At 42.1% G+C, this 24,359-nt stretch overlaps 1 protein-coding gene across 1 annotated transcript in view; it reads left to right on the top strand.

The window, feature by feature from the left end:
• The window catches only part of JAZF1 (JAZF zinc finger 1), a 271,289-nt gene that overhangs the window by 95,692 nt on the left and 151,238 nt on the right, over positions 1-24,359 (top strand). Inside the window, exon 2 of the mRNA XM_024755086.1 lies at positions 18,538-18,610. Within this exon, the coding sequence (XP_024610854.1) occupies positions 18,538-18,610 (73 nt within the window). The remainder of the gene's footprint in view (positions 1-18,537; positions 18,611-24,359) is intronic.

The raw sequence follows: 24,359 nt of genomic DNA, 5'->3' as shown, positions 1-24,359 counted from the left end.
CCCTCTGTGCCCAGGGGCTTTTTTTTTTTTTTTTTTTTTTTTGTCATCGTTAAAATGCCTCTGCTCTTTGGAAGAGTCACATCCTAAGGCCACTTGCAGCTAACACGTGAAGGGGTCTAGCTGGGTTTAAGGCTCCATGGGAATGTAAGTGTGATGAAACGTGGAAGGCCTCTGGTGGATGAGAAGGGAGAGGAGACCGGGAGCCTGGGGAGGAGGAGGGACCAAGTTCATGTCCTTCACAGTTTTCCTCCAGGGACAGTCCTGAGATGGGGGAGGGTGTCCCCTCCATGGTAACAGAGCTTACAGTCCCAGGAGGCTCAGTCAAAAAGGATCCATGGCAACTCGTGGACGAGGGTGTGTTTCAGGCCTGCTTTCAGCATGGCATCCTTATGGAAACAAACACCAGTCTTTTGGGGGATCTGGGGGTGGAGATGTGTGTGTGTATAGTTTTCATAGTTTCAAATTTTGAAATATTTCAAGCATACAGAAAATAATGCAACAGACACCCACCAGTGTATCTACCACTTTGCTTTAACGGATGTCTCAGAGTATCAGTGTCCTAATTTTTTTAAACAACATCTTATTTTAGAATAGTTTGAGATTTACAGGAAAATTACAGACAGTACAGTTATATATTCCCCACACCCAGTCTTCTCTCTTACGAACACCTCACATTAGCATAGTATACTTGTCACAATTATGAACCAAACTGATAAGTAACTAAAGTTCATACTTTATTCAGATTTCCTTAGTGTTTACCTAATGTCCTTTTTTCTGTTCCAGAATCCCATCTAAGATACCACATTACATTTGGCCATTATGTCATTTCCTAGAGCCATTATGTCACTCTGGCTGTATGTAAATGTAAGGCTGTATAATTATTGTGTGGGTGAGTCCTCCATCTTCATGCCCCTCTCTTCCTAATAACAGGGGTCTTTTTCAGAAGCCACAATTTCCTGTTTACTTCTGCTCCAGAAACTCCTCACAGATGAACTGTTTTACAACCCCAAAGTATTCAGTTTTCTGACACCCAGATTTATCAGTGCTGGCTAGAATCCAGAGGACTGATAACTAGGTACCGAGAGAATAGCCCTGCCCAGGTCACTGTCACGATTCCATTTGTGCCGCTCTTCAATGGCTCCTGTGATTGGAGGGCAGTGGGAAGGGTTGACAAGAATTCCTCCTTCCTGTTTCTGGGAACCAGTAGCCAGTACACTCGTGGGAAAACCTGGTGCACTGGGCATTTTCCTTATTCCTTACCTTTGTCTCTTAAGAAAGAAATCTCTTAACTGAGAGCAGTTGAAGAAAGAGTGCATTTTTCTCCTAAGAAATTCTAGTACACCGTCTATTTGGGTGGCTATCAGAAGCTTGGATTTTAAACCACTGTATTTTTACAGCTGTCGAATCTAGTGCTTGAGTTGATTTCACAAGCAGCCACGGGTTTGTTTTCTGTCCGAAGTCTGCCACTGGTCCTCTGGGAAAACTTGATCTTGGGCCTATTTCTAGGAAAGTGTTCTGTAATTTTTACTTACACGTTGATGCCGTCTATTGTTCTTGCTGGCCACACCTTAATCCTGCATGGACATGATTCAGATACTTAAGCTGTGAAAATTCAAGGTTCCTGATGGGGTTGGGAGTCCAGAGGGGTGGTGTCCTTGGCCCTGGTCTGTGGCCAGCAGTCTCTTCCTGTGACGTTCCCCACAGTATTACAGCCCTTGGCCACACAGTCAGAAATGCCTGTAGCTGTCACGTGTTCCTGTGTACCGCCTAATCTAAGATTACTAGGCAGCTTCAGTCGTTTTTAGTGCAGTGGTTCTGGAAGCATTTGCATCACCTGGGAACTTATTAGAATTGCATCTTCTCAGGGGTGGGGCCTAACAGGCTTGAGCTGTAACAGGCCCTCCACCTGATTCGAATGCACATCCAGTTCGAAAAGCACTGTCAGTGTGTAACCCACGCTGACGCCCCTCCTATCTCTACCCCCACTTCTCCAGTCACTGAACAGCATTTTTTATTCATTCAATGAGCAGGTACTGTGCTGGGTGCCAGGGCGGGGCTGGGTGCCAGGGGTGGGGGAATCAAGGGTGAGCCAGCCACAGCGCATGTCCTCGGGGAGCTGGGATGAGCAGCCCTGGATGCATATCAGAATCAGCTGAAGAGCTTTTCAAAATCCAGGTGACTTCACTTAGTGGATCTTTCATCCCAGATCAATTAAATTGGAATCGCCCAGGTGTAAACTAGTTTATAAAGCCCCCCAGTGAGAAACAGTGGCCTGATGGGAGAGAAGCCGGTCGGGCAGCTCCAGAGCTATGGGGTGTGAAGTTGGGGGTGAGTGGAGAGTGCAGTGGGAGCAGGCGGGAGGGCTACTTTACCCAGGCTGCGGTGGGGATAGTGAAGGAGGGGACGTATCTGCAAAGTTTTTCTCCAAGTTTTATTTAAAAGAAGGTAACAACATGGTTCAAATATGGATCCATGTGTGATTTCAGGACAAGTAGTAGAGGAGGATCTCAGGAGAGTTGCTTTCTCCTGCAGTGCATGTAATTCATGCTCCCTGTATGCAGCGGCAAAGGGCAGTCAGGGCCACACCCAGAGTGGACAGCCTGCCCTTTCATCTGTATGCCTTCAATGGAAACGCCTGTGCAGGCTTTGTCTTCTGGGCTGCTTAGACACCTAGAGCTCCCAGCCCGCTCCTAGCTGTTGCTAGAGAGGCAGCTCAGGAGTGGAACCCACACCCTTCACGGGTCTTCAGCGGCCATCCCATCAACAACAAAATTTCTTCCCAAGGATTTTGATCGATCTTTCCATGCTTTCAGAGACCTTTTTTTAAGAAGTAAAGATGTTTATATAATAAATAATTCCTTATTCATGAGTCTCTCCACTTTTGATTCAGAAGGTCAGGTGGGGAGATTTAATATGAAATATTAGCTGTCTTTGCCAGTTGCTGTCCCCTGTTACCATGCGGTAAGCCCGAAATAGAAGCAACCTGTTTTCAATGACAGATCAAAATTTAGTGCGAGGTGGACAGTCCGGAATGAAGACTTTTTGACACAGTGAATGAAATACATACCAGTGCATTTCTGGTTGTGATTTAGCTGACCAAGTAGTTCAGTTATAATTATATTATTCTTACTTCTGGAGATCATTACTCTGAATGAAAAATGCTTCCGTGTCCAGGCTATTAAGATGTGGATGGTGAACATTATTTAAAACAAAAAAATTTTTTTTCTTTCTGGACTGTTAAGCAGCTTTTTGAGCACGTGGAGGCTAGAATATGGTTGTTAGCATTTAAAATTAAATGAAAACTTGGAAATATTTTTTGGTGTAAAAAATAAACCCGACTGTAAATTATTGTATGCAGCTTTCTGGTCCCTTAAGCCCCTTATAGTGTAATGGGGGGGGACACGTCTAGTAAATATACAGTCGACGTAAATCTGAGGATATGACTATTATAAAAGGGAATTGAAGAGCAGGGCTGTGGGGAACAGGCCGGTGAGGTTTGTGTATCATTTATATGAGGGACATATCAATGCTCTTGGGGATTGAAATACCTTTTAATAGTAAGTGTGGGTTTGATCTGATCTCTGGATCACTGTGTTGTTTTCCATTGGCAAATATTTCCTGGGCCCTGATTACCGAGGTGTTAGAAGAACTTAAAACGTCCTCTCACCCTCGGGTTTAAAAGGCCAAGTGTTTATAAGGGACAAAGATGGTGTAAACATCTGGCAAACCCAATAGTGTTCTCATTAGGACACCTCCCTCCCTGCCTTTCATGTAAGAAAACAGAGGTTGATGTTTGTTGTGTCGAGGAACCCTTAAGTGAATCAGCATTTTCAAGAGACTCAGTATGAAATGAATGCTGTCTCCACCTTATCACCTCCACCTTTTCATGCAATACAGTGATGAAATAATTCTGTTGAGCAATGCATTTGAGGACCCAAAAGTTTAAACCGAGACTGCACTAGGAGTCATTGGAGTACATCTGAAATGTAAACATTCAAGTGACTGTAATTGAATAGATTTAACCTATATTTACGGAACGGAGAAATCTCTAGGTGATTGTCTTTTTTTCTCTTCTCTATGGACCTTTCTTAAAGTCTGCAGGTCTCTTGTCTGTTGATTGATGAATATTTTTGCCCACTGAAATTGGCCATTAATTATTTCCTTGCGTTGCAGCAATAATTATATCTTTCAAGTAAAATGGAATTAACATAATAAGCAGACAACACCCTGCCAGGTGATGCAGGATCGTTGGGGAGCTAGTTCGTCACCGCCAGAGGTAGCCGGGTTACCACGTGGTGGTAAGCAGCAGTTGTCTTGAGCTGACTCCCAGCATTTACATTTAGAAGAAATAGACTAGGTCACCCCAGAGTGGGAATTTTGATGAAGTAGCTCTATAGCCACCATTGTTAGAAAATACTACCTCCTGGCATATACTTGTGATGTCATTTTGATAATGAAGAATCCTCTTGCCTTTCACTCATTTACGGATCCTCTCAGTGATCACAGTTACGTGCCAGCCTCCGTGCTAAGTGCGGGGGACAAAGAGAAACCGGGCGCTGGCTTTGGAGAAGCTGAGTCTGCTGGGACATAAACACTTTAAAGCATAATTCATCCTTTTAATAGAGGTGTGTACTCGGGTGAATTCTATGAAGTAGGTTCCTGGAGTGCTTTGGAGGGAGGTACCCTTTGTAGTGGACTTTGGAGCATGAATCTGAGCATGGCTACGGGAAGTGGGGAGGAGGTGTTCCAAGTTGGGGAAACAGCCTGTGTTACAAAGGCTTATCAGCAGAATACCTCTCTCTCTCTCTTCGCCCTCTGATTTCCTACCGGTGCGTCCCATTGGCTAAACCTGGCCAGAGAGTTTGGGTAAACTAGCTCGAGGCACAGAACAGGGAAGGGCAGGCAGTGGACCTGAAGAGGCAGACGGGATCATCAGAACAAAAGCTATGGCATGTGAACGAGGTATGTGCAGAGGATGAGATGAAGTTAGGAGTTGCATGAAGAGAACTAAGGAAGATGAGTTTGGAGCCAAATTGTAAAGGATCTTCTGTATTTTACCTAAGTCTTTTATCATATAAACAGCAGTCACGTGTGGGGTGGGCTTATTAATGCATGATATTATTGATTTGTAATTTAGCAAGATTCACATTTTTAAAAAATCACCACTTTGGGACTCATTAATGGATCATAAAGTCAATTAAATGGGCTAGCCCAACATTTTAAAAAATGACATAATATGTGCATCGCACACAGTGAAGTTGAGTAATGTTCTGTGAACCCTCTGTGTGGGAAGTGTACTGGTTACAATTTAAAATATGTATCATACCGTGGAAATGCTGGGAACACACTGAGCTAGGTCCTAGAGCGTGGAGGTGGATTGAAGGGGGAAGAGAACGACAGGCAGCCTGGCTATGTCTAGTCAGCAAAGAACATATCTATTTAAAAAGTATATGTTATCTCTGCATTCCTTTTTAAAGCCATTCCTGTTTTAATATCTTCGTGGTATTGAATCCATGTCTAGAGTATTAAGCCTCATCTCCAGTAAGCTGAGAAAATCCATCAGCCTCTCTGTCTTCCATTTTCTGAAACTCAGCTGATAGTAATGTTTACCAAATCCCCAAAGTCTCCTGAACCCCTCTGAGGAATCCGATGTCTTGTGCTTACTTTGATAATGCCTGTATTACTCAGGCATTATGGGGAGTTTTGCATTTGGTTTGAATGTGTGATAAAATCACTTCAGTGTGTTTTGGTTTATAAATCGAAAGGCTTTCCTTTTAGCTATAAAGCAAGTTAATTGATCACACTGTTTTTAGTTAGTCAGAATGGCTTAATAAACTCAGCTGAAAACTAGCCAGAAAGTTTTCTGTCTCCACTGGCAAGACACATGACTCTTTGGAAGAGGAATTGGAGAGCTTTCTGATGAAGGTCCTTACTCTTGCAGGAGAAAAGTAACCCCAGGGCATATGCATGTGCTCTCTAAGCTTCAGGGATGAAGGAAGATGAAGTCTAAGCCCCTCTAGACACGTAACTCAGGTCACTATTTCAGTGTATAGTTTAATCTTTCTCTTCCCCACACAGTATTTGTTCAGGAGACTAACAAGTAGCTAATGTGGCTGCATTGGGCTGCTCCTGTTGGAGGGATAATAACTCCAAGGCCACCTTAGCTTGGCAGCCGGAGGTGGGGCCTTAGCGTTTATACCGGAATCACTCAGTTCAAAGGTGATTCTCATCTCAGGCTTGTGGGGTGGTGTGCACTGTCATTATGGTCATGTCATAGGTGAGGAAACTAACTTGCTTAAAGCTGTAAGTTGGAACTAGTTAGAACGAGGACTAGAATCCATATCTTCTGGATCCAGATCTGGTGTTCTTTTAGATCACTCACCCAGAGGAGAAATTGACTAGGAGATGCAGATAAATAACTGTGTAAGCCTGTGTCCCAGGTTCTGGTTTTCATCAGAATTTGTCCATGTTTTTTGTCCCAGTGCTTCCAAAGCATTCCAGTGCTTTATCCATGAAGCAGTGTTTTAGTGAGAAAAAAATCAAGAACAGGCCAGTTGGCCATTTAGTTTGAGAGCATTGCTATTGAATAGTGTGGTAGAACTAGGTGGTGGTCAGGGTCAAATAGCTGCACTTGGAAGTCATACCTGGATCTGAGGTCTTATCTCCGAGCTGTGTGATCTGGACCTTTTCTGAGCCTTACATTTTCCTTTGAGAAAGGGATGGGGGAGGTACCTCCCCTGCAGGGTTTTCATGAGGATTGCACATAGAAAGCAGCTTATTCTGCATGGACTCATAGTAGGCACTTAGTAATGGTAATTCTATTTTTGTTGTCAGTTATCATTGCTACTTAAGAACAGTTGATTGTTCACAAATGTGGTCTGACAACGTAAACAGTAAATGCTTTCAGACCTGACTACCTACAGTAATGATAACAGGTATGATTTATTAAGTATTTCACGTATCAGCCACTACGCTCTGTATGGCTTGTCTCTTTTAATCCTCATAATAACCTCATAATGTGTAGGAACTGTGAATCACTGTCTTTTATATCAGAAAACTGAGACTTAGGCTGAGAAACTTACTCAAGTCACAGAGTTAAGTAGCAGACTGTGCCCATGAATATTATATTGCCTGTCTAAAGAAATTAAAGCCTTGGAGAGGAAAAAAAAAAACCCCAGAAAGTCTAGAGTTGCTTCCCAGAAGTTCTCCCATAGAAGCCAAGAATGCCAGGAGCCATCTGCCAGGTGCCAGGGCCTTCCCAGATGCCCAAATTCACACCATCAGCAAGAGTGATCTGAGGACAGCCCAGCATGTGACCCTCCTCATTAGCAAGTAGAAGGAGTGCACAAGCCACACAGAACGGGGAGGAATAAATCCCCGAAAACTGCATAACCTTTGTGGCCCATGAGCCTGCACACCCTGTTCCTGCATGCTATCTGGGCACGGTGATGCCACGAGGCATCCCAGAGCCCACCAGGCAGAGCTTTGCGTATCAGCCCTCCACCCCAGCGAACTGTAACTGATTTGTGCCCTTGTGTTTGATGGCTCTTAGGCAGAACAGTCAGGTCACTCCACTTCCAGATGTTCAGCTATTTCTTTTTTCTTCTTAAAGCAGTGATTCTGCCTCCCTGGGAGGCAAGAAGTAATGAGGGTGATTCCTTTTGCCAAATCCTTAACTGGCTTCCAAAATGCAAAATGAATATGCTTGGTTATGACCTGATTTCTAAGTGAGGTGAATAATAACAGCAAGGAAAACCACACTGGTTGGGGCCAATCTGAATGACAGAAAATTCTGAACCATGGAAGACTTCGAGGGATGCAGTCTTACCATTTTAGGGACATACTGTGAAGAAAATCGGTGACCAAAAGGAAGAGGTTGGGGCGGGGGGCATGTCCCAGTAAGAGGTCTTTGTCAGAGCACCCTTATTGAGTGGATGAAAATTGCGCACAATTCAAGGGTCGCTGGTATTTGGTGGTTTGTGATTTGCTTTTAAAGATACATGAAGACACTAATAGTCTACATAATCATTAAGCTTAGCACTTTCTCTATAGAAAGCAAAAAGCTGGGGCAGGGGGATGGGGGTGGTGAAGACCTGAGCCTCAAGTGAAGTCTGAATTCAGAAGTTTTACTAGATGTTGGATTTATTTATAAAGCTTTTAAATTACTTTCAGTAAATCATTTCCGGTTTTACAATTGTCTTTTTCGCTTGGGGAAAAATGCAAACTGGTTTAATGACTTTCCGAACCAGATCTTCATCCCTCTTCTGGTTGCCTGTTAGAATCTTTGGAGGTGGGCCTTAGGCCTCAGACTTTTTTTTACAGCTACCCAGGTGATACTAGTGAGCAGTTCTGGTTGAGAAGCGCTGGTCTCTAGGTATTTGGCGGCATAGAAATGACTGAAACCAAATGAGACAAACTCGCTTATAGGACCCATTGGCCTCACGTCTTCGAACTCAGAACACAGGTTTCTTCTCTGCTTGGAAAGACCTGTTCCAAGTGGCTTACCTCTGTGTCTATTCCTGCCATTTCTTTAAGTCTTTCCAAGTACTTAAATCACAAAACATATGCAAGCAGGGAGTGATATCTACACTTTGGCAGAAAATCAGATATTTTTTACACCAGATCATTTTTATTACAGATCCCTGTAAGTCAGATCCTCCAGAGTCTGGACTACTTGAGAACTGGGACCTTTGGAGGATGGGGGAGGGGCCTTCAGTGCCTAGCACACAGTACTTGACATATATTTGGCCTCCTGTATGTTAATTATTTTAATCTTGATTTTGTGTTGTCCTAATCGGGGCTTACTTCCTTATCCACTTTTTCTTCTCTAGAATCCAAGCTTGCCCTAAATTTATATTTTGGTCAAGGGATAGCAAAGGAAATTTCTTTAGGTGAAGATGGGAGAGATGTCACACTGCATGGAGGTTTCAGGTGAATGAAATCCATGGTGTCAGAGCTGCCCTTTAAAGAAAAAAAAAAAATTTGGCAGGTGGGGGTGGAATGGGTTACAGGGAAAAAAAGAGGAACAAATGGGAACAGATCTGCATTAATAAATATCCAGACTGAGTCCCACTCTTATGTCAGTGTTGTGGGCGGTGTTATTACATGTAGTACTGGGTGATGGAAGTTGTGCACACTCTCATTTTTCACTTTAATTGCTTGCCTGAAAAGATCCTGACAGCTCCAAAGGTTACTGCTGGTTGCATTGTTCATAACTCAGAAGTAATATGCATGTGCAATTTGCTTCATTATTGCCTGTTAATAACCAATTCTAGAGAAAGTCCTAAAGCCACCAGAGGAGCCATAATCTGACATGATGGTTTCCTCCTCCTCTTTCTCCCATTCTTTAATTATCCCAGGTTAAGAGTGATCCACGGATGGTGTGGTGATGTGCGTGTGATTTTACTCTTATTTTCTTTCCATGAGCTGGCGTGTTAAATTGTTAAAGAGAATTTTTTTAAGAATCTGAAAAAACAAAGCAAGACATCAGATTAGAACTTTGAGTCCAACAAAATAAACCAGCATTCCAGTTGTTTCATGTTTCTGTTAAGATCTGGTTTGGTTTCATGTAACTGAAAAACCCTACATAACACATGCCTTAAGGGGAAGAGTTTATTTCTTTCACTTTCAGGAAGTCTGGAGGTGGTCAGTCTCAGAGTGGTGTGGGTCTTCATGGGATCAGGGATTCAGGCTCCTATTGTGTTGCTCAGCCATGTATGACTTCTGTAGATTATATCATATCCAAAGTAGATGCAGGAGGGAAAAATAACCACAAGCAAAGGCACATGACTTTAAAGAGGCTTCCCAGAAGCCTCACATCCTATTGGCCAGGCCTTCGTCACAGGACTACACCTGGCTCAAGGAATGCTGGGAAATGTAGTCTTTATACCAGACAGCCATATTCCTAAGCATTATGGAGGAAGAAGGGGAAAGTGACTACCCAGTGGTAGCCAGCAATCTCACTACATTATGTGAATGATGAGTTCTTAGATCATCTGTGCATCATTATGCCACTGACTATAAAATGGAGATAATCCACAACAGTACAGAGTTTGATTTCAAAACATTCTACGGGCTAAAGAACGGACTAGTAGCTACACCTAACACGTTGCTTATTTAATCCTCATTTCAGCACTCACTCAAAAGTACTATCCTTATCAGAATTTTACAGATGAAAAAAAAAACTAAGACTTAAAGAAGTTATACAGCTAGTATGGAACAGAGGCAGTTTGACTGGTGTGGAGTTGCATTATAATCCTTAGTATCACCAAGAAGTGGGAGCAGGGATTCCCGTGGGAGGGTGATTACAGTAGAGTGAGCCTTAGAGTCTTGGGTACCAAATCAGTTAAAACACTGAACTCGGGGTCCGTTTTGACTCAGTTCTCTTTTTGTCCCAATCTTTTATATTCACTCCCTTGTGAAATTTGCCTATTACTTGGTTTCAAATGCAATACAACCTCTGGCTTTTCTTTATCCCTGCTGGGATTTTATTAGGCCTACTAGGTCCTCAGTCAGTACTTCCTAATGAATTGGCTGAGTTACATGATAACCAAGTTTTGACTCAGAGTGGTCAGGTTTTTGCTGTATCGTCGTTTTGTTTTGAGGGACATGGTCTGGTTCCAGTGCCTGCTGGAACGTGGCATTATGGTGGGAATCTACAGCGCTGCAGTCCCTATCTGTGTCCTGAGTCCTTTATCTCTTCTTCCTTTGAGTCTTCTCGGTTCTGCAAAATGTCTTACCACACATCAGAAGCAGACCTCCTTTTCTTGCCTGTCAAACCCTTCTCACTTTCTAGTTTCTTCCTTACTTTTGGTAATGAGGCCCTCAGATCTGTAACACAAGAAAAACAGTGTATTTCCATTTCTACTTTCACCAAATCTTATATTTCTTTATTCCAGCTTTTTCCCACCATTCTCCACACCACCACCAGTTATTTTTCTAAAACGTGGACCGTATCAGTTTACTCCTTCTGAGGTTCTCCATTGTTCACGGAGTTAAGTCCAAACTCTTGGAGAACATTTCAAGCCTTCCAGAACGTGGGCCTGATCTACATTGTGAGACTCTTCGTGCAGAGTTCCAGCCGCACTGGCTTTCTTGCCCCTGTCTCTGCTAATGCTCAGACCGTTTTCTATTCTGATTCACCATTTTCTCACCTTTTCTGACTAGAGATTTAGGTCAAGCCTCATGTAAAATTTCCTTTCAAGAAGTTTCTCTGATTCGCCCAGAGAATCCTGTTTTGTTTCTACAGCAGCTAGTGTAGTCCTCTAGGTTGACACAGATCTGTCTGTCTTGGATTATTGTTAACTGTGAATTGTGTTGTCTTTCTTGCTCAGTTGTGAATATACTGACTGAGAATTTCCCTTTTGCAACTAGTGCATGACAAGAGTGCAGTATGTCTTTCTTGAAATGAACTCAGTATCTTTGTCTCCATGAAGAAAGTCTGAGCTCTTGTAAGTCCAAACAACGCCTTATATCTTCTGTAGCCTCCTAACCAGCCATTTGACTTAGACCACGGAAAATAACAGAGATTATCATCTAGAGGCAATAGCTCCATCCTCGTGATATTCGTAGAGCTCTAACACAGGGTTTCTCAACATCTGCATCATTGGCGTCGTCGGCCAAGTAATTCTTTTGTGGGGGCTGCTGTCCTGTGTGTGCACTGTAGGACGTGTAGCAGCATCCCTGGCCTCTACCCACCAGATGCCAGTAGCATCCTCACCCCAGTTGTCTCTAGATATTGGCAAACATCCTGATGGGCTGTGGGTGGGGGGCAAAATCGCCCACAGTTCAGAGCAACTGTTTTAAAGTATCCCTATAAATATTTTATAACTAATGGATATCGGCTCTGCAGCCCACATTTCCCCACAGACTTCTCACCTGTGCTTTCTGCTTCAAACTTCATGCCGTTTTCAGATCCCTAACCTCACCTATGAACCACTGCCTATGCCTAAGTCCCTTCCTTCAAAACCCAACTCAGTTCCTATTCATCAGTAAATCCTTCCCAGATTAGCCCTTTCTGCCCCTCTCTCTCGTTATTCTGAATTTTGCATCATTTTCCGTCTTTCTGCACATCTGCGCTTACTGGTATATATTTTTCTTATAAGTGTCTCTCTGTACTGGCAGTCCCTCACACTTGGGTCTGTTTTCCTCTCCTGTCCGTCTGACTCTGCTAGTTGAAGAGTCTGAGCCGAATGCTTACCTTTATGTCTCTTGTGTTATGCATGCCCAGGGCATTCATTTATTTGTTCAGCGTATGTTCACTGATTATTTACGAAGCACTGGACTTAGGGTTTGTGGCCTCTAAAATCTGGTCCCTTAAGGAGCTTCCATTTTGGTGGGGTGTTAAGACAGATTGGCAAATGTGTAGCATAACACATGGTAGAGGTAGTGCATAGGCCAGCGCCTTGGAAGATGGGTAGAATTTCCTTAGGCAAACAATTTTAGGCAGAAGGAGTTGAAGGTCTCTTTTCATGAACAGCCATTGCCCTTCCATCCTTGGAGAGAGGACTTCGAGAGCCTTGTTTTCCCTGCCTTCTCTTTTGTCACTTACCTTCACCCACCAGCAGCTCTCTTTTCTTCCAGATACATGCTTTTAGGCTCTTCCCATGGGCAGTGGTGACATAGAAGCTCCTTTACGGCCTTTTGTATCACATGCTACTTGGATCCATCATCAGGTTCATTTCTGGGGAAAGCAGACACGTCCATTTGTGTGTACATGCACACATGCCTGTAAGATCAAATGGGACTAAGTTTTGGCCTTATTCCTGTTTGGAAGAATTTTATATTGTTGTGTAACCCCAGCACCCCAGTCTTCAGGGTCACTATATACAGATGTACAGGTTGTGCACTGCACAAACATACCTGGCAGCCACGATGGACTCTGACAGTCTCTCTTGTCCCAGGTAACAAGGTAGAGAATTTGGCTGAAGAGTGCAGACTGAGAGTGTCATACATATAAGGCTACACACCTTATACTTGGGGAAAAATAGCTACCACTCTCAAGCAGTCATCAATGACCCTAGGAGTTTGATGGGTTGGTGAAGAGTTAAAAAGCATCCTGGTCAGAACTGTTTATTTCTAATAACTTTAACCCTCTGGTCATGCCGGAAACTGAAAAGGCTGCAGTATGCTGTGTTTGTTTATAAATCAGCCTCCTAGAGCATTGTCCCAACGGTTCTTGGTTGAATACCGTTTATTCATTCACTTGTGGAGGAAAACTCAGGCTGCAAATGGGAACATAAATGCTTTTCTAATAGATGGCGTTATCGTACTGCACAATGTCCCCGACTTTTAGATATTTAACTCATAAAGTTTACAGCACCACTTAACTGCATCTGGATTTCACATTGAATTTGGAAAGGCAAGAATCTCACTGTAATTTGCACTGACTGCCCTGTAATGGAAATTATGGCTTGGGAAAAGTTTCAAATGACGTGTCTATAAACAAAGGAAAAGTTGATCCATTCAAAGGCCAGTTATGTGCAATTGTAGGATTTTTTATTTTTATTTTTGAAAGGACCATTGCCGGCAAGAAATATTTATTTCGGCAGCTGAAGTAAACTAACTGTGAATTAAAAGTTGTCAGTTCATCAAAACTCAGTCCTAAAAGTGGAGTGAAAGTTGCAACAGAACTTTGCTGGGCTTTTAAGAAAGCTATAAAGATTGTATGGAGGCCAGTGTTGCAACTGGTTGGTAGCAATGGGTTGACTTCAGAGGATGAGCATTAAATGGTCAAAATGCTGGCCTAATGGGACCCAGGACTCAGGGCTTCTGGTCCTAGCCCTGCTGTTAACTGGGTTTGTGTAAATAGGCATGTCACTTAACTTTCCAAGCCTCAATTTGTCTGCTCCTTTGCTCCTGTCTCCCACCATTTATTTGTTCTGGTGTATCTTCCGTTCACGTTCAAGACTTAACCTCAAATGTCTAATGATCACTCCTTGACTGTTCTTGGCTCCTATTTAAGACACTGAGGCAATAAAAATCTGATGGGAGGCTCTGGATAGAGGCATGGATGGAGCTCGTTGACCATAGACTTATCTGCAGGGAAATCACTTAATCAAGGAATTGCCAGATGTCAGCATCTGGTGATCTCGTCTCTGCATCCACTTAGCTTAATCAGAGAGGAATCCTCCCGCCTGCCTGCCAGTGTTCTTGGGACAGTGAAGTAGGTATATTTCCACTCTAATCCCCTTGTTTTCAGCCATGTGTTCTCCCCACTCCCCCTCTATCTTCGCTGTGCTTGGTTTCCTGGTTCAGTGTCTCTAGATAATCAACCTTTTAAACAATTCTCCTGTTTTCAGCCCTGAACCTTCCCTTCCTTGCCTTTTGCAACTCCTGGCACCTCCAAGTCCAGGGCCTCTCGGGGCTAGAAGCATGGGCCAGGAGGGGAACCCAGTGGGTTCCCCTCCTGGCCCGTGCATCTCCCCTGCTGCAGGCACTTGAGACTATAGCTTCCTCTACTCTTCTGAGTCACTTGTCACTCCTGTATGAGTTTTCCGTCTTCCAAAACACTGGTCCAAACCACTTGTCTGCTGATGTCTCCCCTTTTTTTCTATCCCTGGAGAGGTTTTCATTCCTTTGTTTCTTCCTTTAGTGGGGCCTTGGATGGTGAAGGAAAAAAAACGCCTTTGATCAATCTGCCATGTTTGACCCCAAATCTTCCATTTTCTCATCATAAAATTAGTGTATCCATTTAATAATGGTGATGCATCTCCTACATGCCTGCCCCTGGGCTGAGTGCTGGAGAGAGGAAAGAAATTGAGATGATTCATCTCTGAGAAATGTGGGAAGGGGAAAGGATGTGCCCAGCGTCTGCCTCTATGGTGGCACAAGTGCGGGGACAGTGCTGGGGATGAGGTGATGCAGAAAAGGGAGGAGGGATGCACGCGCTCAGCCAGGGATGTTGTGGAAGGCTCTGCTGAATAAACTAAAACTCTGTGATTTTGTCAGTTCAGCTGTTGGGGGGAAGACTGAGAACAGACTGTGCCCATTAATTGTTACCAAGTGAGTCCACAGAAAAGTGGTGTTTCCATCCCAGACTTTCAGTATCCCTCATCTGGCTGGGTGGGCCTTTTCCTCTCCAGGATCTTCCGGGTCTGCCTTCCCACTCACGTCATCTCAGGCCTCCCACTGTTGCCCTCCACGCAGAGCAAAGAGCCCAGCATTTGGAGGATATAGAATTTGAAGAAGGCCTTCTTGGGCAGGGGCGGCGTGATATCCTGTCTCCCCCTCCCTGCTGCCTCCCAGCCTGCAAATAGCTCATTGCTGATAGAGGCCTCATTAGTCTTGTTGAGAGGTAGTATGGCTGGTTTCTGACATTCTTAAATTGGAAATAAATACAGGCATATAAATCCCAGCAATGTAGACTAGCTGAAGCACAGCCAGAGCCCATGAGCTCCTCAGTTAGCTTCTGTTAACCCAGCAAATAGAGTTTTCCTGGAAGCTTGAAGATAACGCTACAAAAGACTCAACATAGGTCCCAAATCCAGGCACTTGGTGGACATTGGTTCCCAACACCAGAGACAGCAGAGCTGATGAATACAGGCCTCCCTGATTGAACAAGGTGTGCTGTTTGCCCTCCTTTCATCATGTTTAACTCTGGTTCCTATCCAGAAGGGTCTGAAGACTGTCCTTCCCTTATTTCTGCCGTTTGCTTGGCTTTTCTCTTAACTACTTGAGAAGTCATGGGAGCTGGTGCTGTGACATTGAGCCTTTTGCCATTTAATTGACTCTATAAAACCACAGGGCAGTAGGACCAGATGAGCTACAGCGAGCTTCCACTTTGTGTCTCGTCCTTACTGTAGAACTGTGTGTTCAAGCTATTACCCTGAACTAGGAATGGTAGAAGAAGCACATTGCTGTCTACTGTGGAGGGTACTACGTTTTAGAAACTTTGAAGTTGATAGGTTTTTATTGCTTGGGTATCTTAAAATACATTTTCATATTTGAATTCCTTTATCTTCAGTCAGCCTGAAATCTGTGAGAGTGCAAGGGGTGATATGAGACAGAAAACAGTCAACTCTTAGTGGGTTTTTTTGGCTGTGCCCTGCCCTGCTGAGAAATTTGAGGTTCATCTTCCTGTCCCTTCTTTGTGATATAAGAGTGGTAGAGCATTGCTGCATGGGGCTGTAGGTAGCCGCAGTATGGGATGCTTTACTTTCTTGCCAGTTGCCAGTTTAAGGAACATCGTGTGGCCATGAAAAATTCAGGCGTTTCTATCCCACAGACCATTTACTGAGATGGATTTTATCTCTGGGCAACGGTAGCCAACGTTCCAGGTTCACCTTTTGATCAGTGCCATAAACAAGCCAGAGAAATATCTGGGAGATTGTGCACTATGGCCACTGAGCTTCATATCACATTTCTTATTGTAGCGACTTGTGCAAAAACTGTCTCGGTGGTGTGGCACGTGGCTTACAGAAGTTGTTCTTGTTGTAGTCAGTAATTTCCAACGGACAGTGTTACTCTCCAGTTCATTCTGCTAATGACGTTCCGTCTTCATGAGGAGGACGTCATCGTCCTGCTGTGAACACCGGAGGCCCTTGTCACTCCAGTCCTCTCCTGTAGAGAGTTTTTAGCGTCAGACAGTTACTTTTTGGTCAGGGAGGGAGAAATAATGAAGGCGGCTATTTTACTTTTACTGAATGCGAAGTGCTCCACAGTGTAATTAAATCCATAAAATGGTGAGTCATGATCATTGCACGCCAGTCAGCCAGGAAGTGGGTGACGGAGCTGATGTCTATTCGCGACCAGCCCCTGATGCTTTTCCTCTGGTAGCACTTGTGCAGGCTTCTCCTGATTTGTGGGCACCAAGTACCTAATTTCGTTTTAAGAACACGAAGCTTTCATGGATGCTCTAAAGGTTGCCCAAGGAAACATTTAATCTGAAAGAGATGTCTCAGGCCTGGTGGACATGTGTCTGGAAGTTCTACTTTCTTGTCGGTTACCGGGGTCTGCATTCTAGAAAAACAGGAGAATCCTGCCTGAGGTGCTTCCAGATGGTTTTGTTGTTGTTGTTATGGAAAGGCATTTGGAAGCTTCTGGAAGTCCATTTCACCGCTAATAATTTGAGGGTATGTGAGCATAAATCTAGCCTAGGTTATGGAAGATGGTGGAACAAAGAAAACAGTGTTTCTGTAGGCCAGGGATCTATCAGTACAAACAGCCTCAGGTGCATATGTAATCATCATAGGAGGCAGAGGAAATGCTGAGTTACTGATCTGTTCTCACTTGCGCTGCCAAAACTTCAAGACCCAATGTGATGGAGCCATTCAGAGAACCTTTGTCTCTTGTTTCAGAATTTGGCTTTCATGGCTTGCGATGGCAACGACCCAGGAAGCAGGATTTCTGAATAGTGTGTCCCTGAAATTCTTGGCATAGGAAAAATAATAAAGTGAACATGAGATTCTTAACTATAACACCAATAAAAAAATCGCCACTACTGTCCAGTTTTAGTCTGGGAGTGGAAAGCATTGTAAATTGATTTTGATGCTGTCATTTTTGCCACCTGTGCTCTATGCCACTGTGGTCTGCACCCCCTACCCCCATCACCTGTTAACGCACTTTGGAGTTAGCATGTATATCTTACATCCACCATGGGCAGTAAACACTTCCTGTACCAAGGTGCTTGAAACAATATCTGTCATTACATCAAAGAAGGTGTTATTGCCAAGTGCAGCTGGAAGAGTTCTAATAATGAGATGGTTTTAAACGAGGTTGTGATGAAATCTGTGTGAAATGTCTAAACCTTTTTCTAAGAAAACAAAAATGTGTTCACGTTTCTTTATAGTCTTACTATAGCAACATTGTTTTTGCATATACTTAGCACAATCATTTCTCTACATGAGAAGTTTGAATATATTTCTAGTTGTTAAAAGTGCATGTTTTGGTGCTATGTTGGAGAAGCACTGTTAGGGAACTTTGCTCTGGTGTTGAATTCTCTCTCTTCAAGGGGGAAAAAACCCTCTGATGAATGTGGTGTTTGTGGATTCTGAACCAGCATGAGAATTTCTGATTGAGAGTCTAGAAAAGTTATAATAAACATACAGTTAAGAAGGAGAAGAGTTGCCCTCTAGAATGTGAATCCAAACCCAGGAAAGTATGCAGTGAATAAGAACAGCGCTCAGTAGATTTTCAGATTGATGGAGCTTTCCAATGGCAACTAATTTGTTCCAGCATTGAAGTGAGCGTAATTAACAGAGCCTTTCTTTCTTAGGCCGATTAACCACCAAAAACCATGCCAACATTGTAACTGTAAGCCATGAAAACCAATATTTATGAGGGGGATTGTGCAAGAGTTTGTGTGACAGATGGACATTTTATCACTGTTGATGTTTGGAATTCTCTTGAAAAGTAATGCAATCTCTTGTTATTTATGAATGAATGAACAAATGATGGTGCTTTGCTGACTGAGTTGTCTTTAAAAAGCGGTCTACTAAATTAATCTTTTTCTCCATTTAGCCTCTGTTACTTTAGGTTAGGTAGCCACATATATTCTGATGTGAAAGCTGAAAAATCATAATTGTGTTTTTCTTTCAGATACGGATCCACGTGTTTTAGAAAAACAAGAATTACAGCAGCCAACCTATGTTGCCCTCAGTTACATTAATAGGTAAGCCATTTTCAGAATTTATAGCAACCTCATATCTGCCACATGTTTATTTTTTAAATGTATCTTTTTAACGGGGTAGGAAAAATGTTTTCAGTCTTCAGTTATTTACAGGAGATTATTTAAGATCAACTACTATATGGAATTTTCTTGTTTCTGTGATGGGGAGAGGCAGGTTGTAGTTCTCTGTTCATAAGGCCGGAACGTGACTGATTTATAAGCTCATTCTGGAAGTAGTTTGCGTGCAGAGTTAGAATATACTCTTTTGACTTCATAGGGCAGTTTGGAGATGAATGGATTTATGTTTGAGTGAAACTTTTAAACCCTGGGGTGAAGAGGTGCTTTTATGAATTCAGAACATTGTTGGAATATCAGAATATATCAGGATATAACAAACTGAAATAATTTAATATCAAAGTTACTTAGTAGCAGTTCACCTTTTAGTAAAAACATTCTCAACTGACCCATCTGTGTTGAGTCACACGAGTTTTTCCTGAAACTGAACGTGCGAGCACGACCTTAGAGAACAGTTTAGAACCTAATATATCGGGTCTAAAAGAGGACTTGTTGTTTCATCCAACTTAAATAATTAAGGAGACAGGGATTTTTGAAGAGAACCTGAAATCAACTGATGTTAGGAAAACCCCCGCGCCCCCCCCCCCACATGAGAAAAAGACAAAGGAAAAGCGAAACTAGTTTTTAATGGGAATGAAAAATTCTCGGCTGATAATTCAGTGCTTGAATTTCTATTGACTGTCCCCTTTTTATATAAGGCAAAGAGTGTTTCTGGTTTCTTGGTACCAGAGCTGAGGTTCAGGATCTGAGGTGGAAAGCTGGGAATGAATTATCTGTACTGTTTCATTTTAATGCCTTTTCAGAAAATTTACTTAAATCTTGTCTAGAGAAGGCTTTGAATTGGAGTCACTGTGCTCAGCTTCAAGTTCTTTTATGAAGCATGTTTTTTAAAGGATTCATTAATATAAACATCTATTTGCATATCTTCTTTGGGTTTCCTACTTATCAGCCTTTCCTGGAAGTGAGATAAAATATCTAGTTTTTCATTAACCATAATTTTGGGGCTGTTTTAAGTAGAACACCTTCAAAATCACATCAAATACAAATAAAGATGTATGTGCTTATCTGGATTTCTCACAAAACCCGTGTTGTTTCCCGAGTTTAGCACAGGTTTTGAAAAGTCTTTAAGTATGCATTAGAATTATGTGAAAGAAATGTATGTGAATTAGCCTAGTAACATTGAGGAATAGGATAAATAGTCTTATAGATCAATTATGGTATTGGATAGGACTTTTAAATAGTGTGGCTATTGTATTTTTGGTAAAATATGTTACCTATGTATATACAAACGCGTGTATTATTAAGCCTTATTCTAATGAGAGTCTGTGAGATTTTCACATTCATTCTTCCTGTGTGTATTGTCAGCCATGTGGGCAACAGGGATCTACTAATTACATGGACATTACACTTACTAAAGAAAGAAATATTCTGCCAGGTGTGATTTGGGACTCTAGTGAAGTTGAAGTATAGGGACAAGGGCCACAGACAAAAAACCCACCAGAGAACTTGAATCAAGTGTGATAGTTTAGTATAAACTGTGCAGTAGGATGTGCTTCAACCCTAGAGAGTCAGGGTGTAATCAGTGGGTGTGGACTTTCTGAGATGAGTCTTCTGGGTGTGGACTTTCTGAGATGAGTCTTCTGGAAGAAAATGAGCATTTAAAAAAATAACCTTTTATTATTATAGCCGTATATTGTAGAAAATTAGAAAATATAATCCCCAAAAAATTGTTTTTTATTAAAACATCACATTCCCGCCACCCAGATATCACTACTGGTAATACCTTAACACACGTTTTTCAGATCACTTTTAAAATATACTATATAATAGCAACTGTACTTCAGTAATTAGTTAATATATACATACATACATATATACATACGTACAAAACAATATAATTTTTAACCCAAAGCTGTACATACTCTTCTGCAGCCTGCTCAGTTGTGCCACTGATCTCTACTTTTTCAGTACATTTGCATCTAATCTAATACCCTTATCATATGCAGGTTTCCCCAGGTGATCTAAACAAGTCCATTATTGCTGTTTGTCTAACCCAGTGTCCAATCCAGAACATCATATTGCACCTGGATGTTTTGCCCCCCAAGTTTCTTTTAATCTGGCACAGTGACTTGTTGAAGAGATGGGCCAGCGTCCCACAGAATACGTCCGCCTTCTGGGTTTCCTTTAGGCTTTCTCCAAGAGACTATTTGGCAGGTTCCTCTGTGTCCTTTATTTGCTATAAGCTGGAAGTTAGATCTGGAGAAGATGTGTCTTGAACTGGACATACTGTATTTAGAGGTCTGAGACAATAAAGAATTCGCCATATCCTTTCCTGGCTGGTAGAGAAGCAGACGTATGTAGGGGATTGAGATGTTTATTCGTGATCTTTAAGTCAAGAGAAGGACTGTGTATGGAAGGTTGCCCAGGTTACTAACAGCCCTTCTCACTCGGGATCCCTCTGTGGACAGTGCCGCATACATAACAGGACTGAACACATGGTAGACCCTCTAGATATTGGTGTGTAGGTGATAAATACCCGGTAGACGGAAAAGAGAGCTGAGCAATGGAGAGCTGCAGGGAGGAAGCCAAGTCTGGCCATAGGGGAAAAAAATGCTAAAAGGAGCCTTAAGGGGACTGGATACACTAAAACTCCTAGAGGAAAACATAGGCAGAACACTCTTTGACATAAATTGCAGCAATATTTTTTTGGACCCGTCTCCTAGAGTAATAGAAATAAAAACAAAAATAAACAAATGGGAACCAATTAAACTTAAAACCTTTTGCACAGCAAAGGAAACCACAAACAAAATGAAACGACAACCTATGGAATGGGAGAAAATATTTGCAAACGATGCGACCAACAAGGGATTAATTTCCAAAATATACAAACAGTTCATACAGCTTAATATCAGAAAACCAAACAACACAATCAAAAAATGGGCAGAAGATCTAAATAAACACTTCTCCAAAGAAGACATACAGATGGCTAACAGGCACATGAAAAGATGCTCGGTATCGCTAATAGAGAAATGCAAATCAAAACTACAATGAGGTATCACCTCACACCGGTCACAGTGGCCATCATCGAAAAGTCTATAAATAATAAATGCTGGAGAGGGTGTGGAGAAAAGGGAACCCTCCTACCCTGTTGGTGGGAATGTAAACTGATGCACCCACTATGTACAATAGTATGGAGGTTCCCTAAAAACTAAAAATAGGGTTACCATATGATCCAGCAATCCCACTCCTGGGCATATATCTGGAGAAAACTCTAATTCAAAAAGATACATGCACCCCAATGCTCAGAGCAGAGCTATTTATAATAGCCAAGACATGGAAGCAACCTAAATGTCCCTCAATTACTACTCAGAATATTAGCTGTAAAAAATAAGGGCTTCCCTGGTGGCGCAGTGGTTGAGAGTCCGCCTGCCGATGCAGGGGACACGGGTTCGTGCCCCGGTCCTGGAAGATCCCACATGCCGCGGAGCAGATGGGCCCGTGAGCCATGGCCGCTGAGTCTGTGCGTCCGGAGCCTGTGCTCCGCAACGGGAGAGGCCACAACAGTGAGAGGCCCGTGTACCACAAAAAAAACAAAAATAAAATAATGCCAGCAACATGGATGAACCTAGAGATTATCATATTAAGTGAAATAGGCAGAGAAAGGCATGTCATATAATATCACTTATATGTAGCTTTTTAAAAAAATGATACAAGTGAACTTATTTATAAAACAGAAATAGACTGACAGACACAGAAAACAAACTTATGGTTACCAAAGGGGAAAGAGGGGGAAGGGATAAATTAGGAGTTTGGGATTAACATATACACACTATTATATATAAAATATAATAAATAAACAACAAGGTCCTACTGTATAGCATAGGGAACTATATTCAGTATTTTGTAATAACCTATAATGGAAAAGAATCTGAAAAAGAACATATATATATGTATAACTGAATCACTTTGCTGTACACCTGAAACTAGCACAACTTTGTGAAACAACTATACTTCAATTAAAAAAGAAAAGAAAAAAAATTGGGATAAAAAGGAGTCTTAAGGGCCTTTGATCTGGAAGGGAAACATATTGAAATTCACATGAAGCCAGTAAACATGCAAGAAGAGAGTAATAAAGGTTAGATAATAAAAGAAAGTCAGCTAGGTGGCAATATCCTGAATACTGCAGAAAAGAGTACTTTTCAAAAAAGAAATTGAACAAATAAGGGTTTTTTTCCCCCTTAAACCTCAGGGGGAAATAAAATCTTTGCTGAGCAGTGAAGACAGGAAAAGAATTAATATTTTTCTGCTCATATATCTGTTTATGCAACTCTGATTTTCTTTTGGGCACCTCAAAATTGAGTTGAAACTTTCTTTGGCAATAACACTGACTGAAATTGCAGAGTTAGGGTACTTAAAATGGAGCTAGCTTTTTGGATTAAAAAAAAAAAAAAGAACTGAGTGGAAATCGGAGAGCCTTTGTTTATACCTATTTTAAATTGCTTTACTCTCTTGAACATAATGTGTTGAACAACCTTTAATTCCTTTAAAAGCGCATCTGTTACAACACCTGAGCAAATTTTAAAATAAAAATAGTTTAATGAGAAAGAGGGAGATGGAATGAATTAGTGAGGGTTGAAGGAGTAGTTCCGGGGAAAAAAGATAGATATGGATTCTGAGGATAGGAAGTTCTGTTGATTTTGTGACGTTAGAAACAATGACAAGTTCATGTAATAGGAAATTTAATTGCTTAGTTTGTATAATATTTATACACCTGGCAAAAAGGTATAAAGGGCAAGAAGAAAAGCTAGATTTTGGATAGAGGAGACAATATAGAAGAAATGATACTAGAAAGAGCAAACATAACTCTTTTTATGTCTTGAGCTCTATGCGAAGCATTTTTCACATTACTTAGTTCATTTAATCTTCACAGTGACCACATAAAAGAAGTACTGTGATGATCTTCATTTTACAGGTTCAGAAGTTGAGACTCAGAGACGTTAAGTAACTTGCCCTAGGTCCCCGGCTGGTAGAAAGTGGAGTATTGGGTTCAGACCTGCACAGTTAGGCTCCAGACCTGTGTTTCTAATCGCTCTACAGGCTGCCTTGTTGGGATATCAGAGAGTAAAGTACTAGCTTAGAAAAGTAAGAGGAGAATGTGGAAAACTAATGATGAAAAAATCGGGTAGGACAGCTGGGCAGAGGGGATGCAGAAGGACATAAAGATGAGATTAATTACCGTGCTGTAGATAATTGGAGGGTAACAACCTAATAAAATTAAACAGTAGGAGACAGCAGAAGCAAAACAATTGCTATGAGAAAGGTGACCAGGAGCTCCTAAGTGATATATTGCTGCAAGGAAACTGGCTTGAGCGTGCAGGGCACAACCTAGCACAGCAGGCTTCAGCTAGAGTGGGGAAGGATGTCCACCACCACCTCTCACCAGTAGGCAGGTGATAGGTGCGCTGCGGGGTGAAGTCAGGCATCTCCTTAGAAAGGTTGATGAGAAGCGCTGGGCTGCATCTGGGTATTTCCTTCAAGTTATTGTTATATAGTCCAGGTAGCTGCCTCGAGGTGACAAGATAGCTTATTAATAACTTGTGACTCCCCAGAAATGGGTAATTGGGATAACTTAAAGACATGATAATGGACATGACTATAGCTGTTAATTACACTATTT

Source organism: Neophocaena asiaeorientalis, unplaced genomic scaffold (assembly GCF_003031525.2).
Source record: "Neophocaena asiaeorientalis asiaeorientalis breed wild unplaced genomic scaffold, Neophocaena_asiaeorientalis_V1.1 scaffold36, whole genome shotgun sequence".
Taxonomy (NCBI): domain Eukaryota; kingdom Metazoa; phylum Chordata; class Mammalia; order Artiodactyla; family Phocoenidae; genus Neophocaena; species Neophocaena asiaeorientalis.
This window is presented reverse-complemented; position numbering and strand designations above follow the sequence as displayed.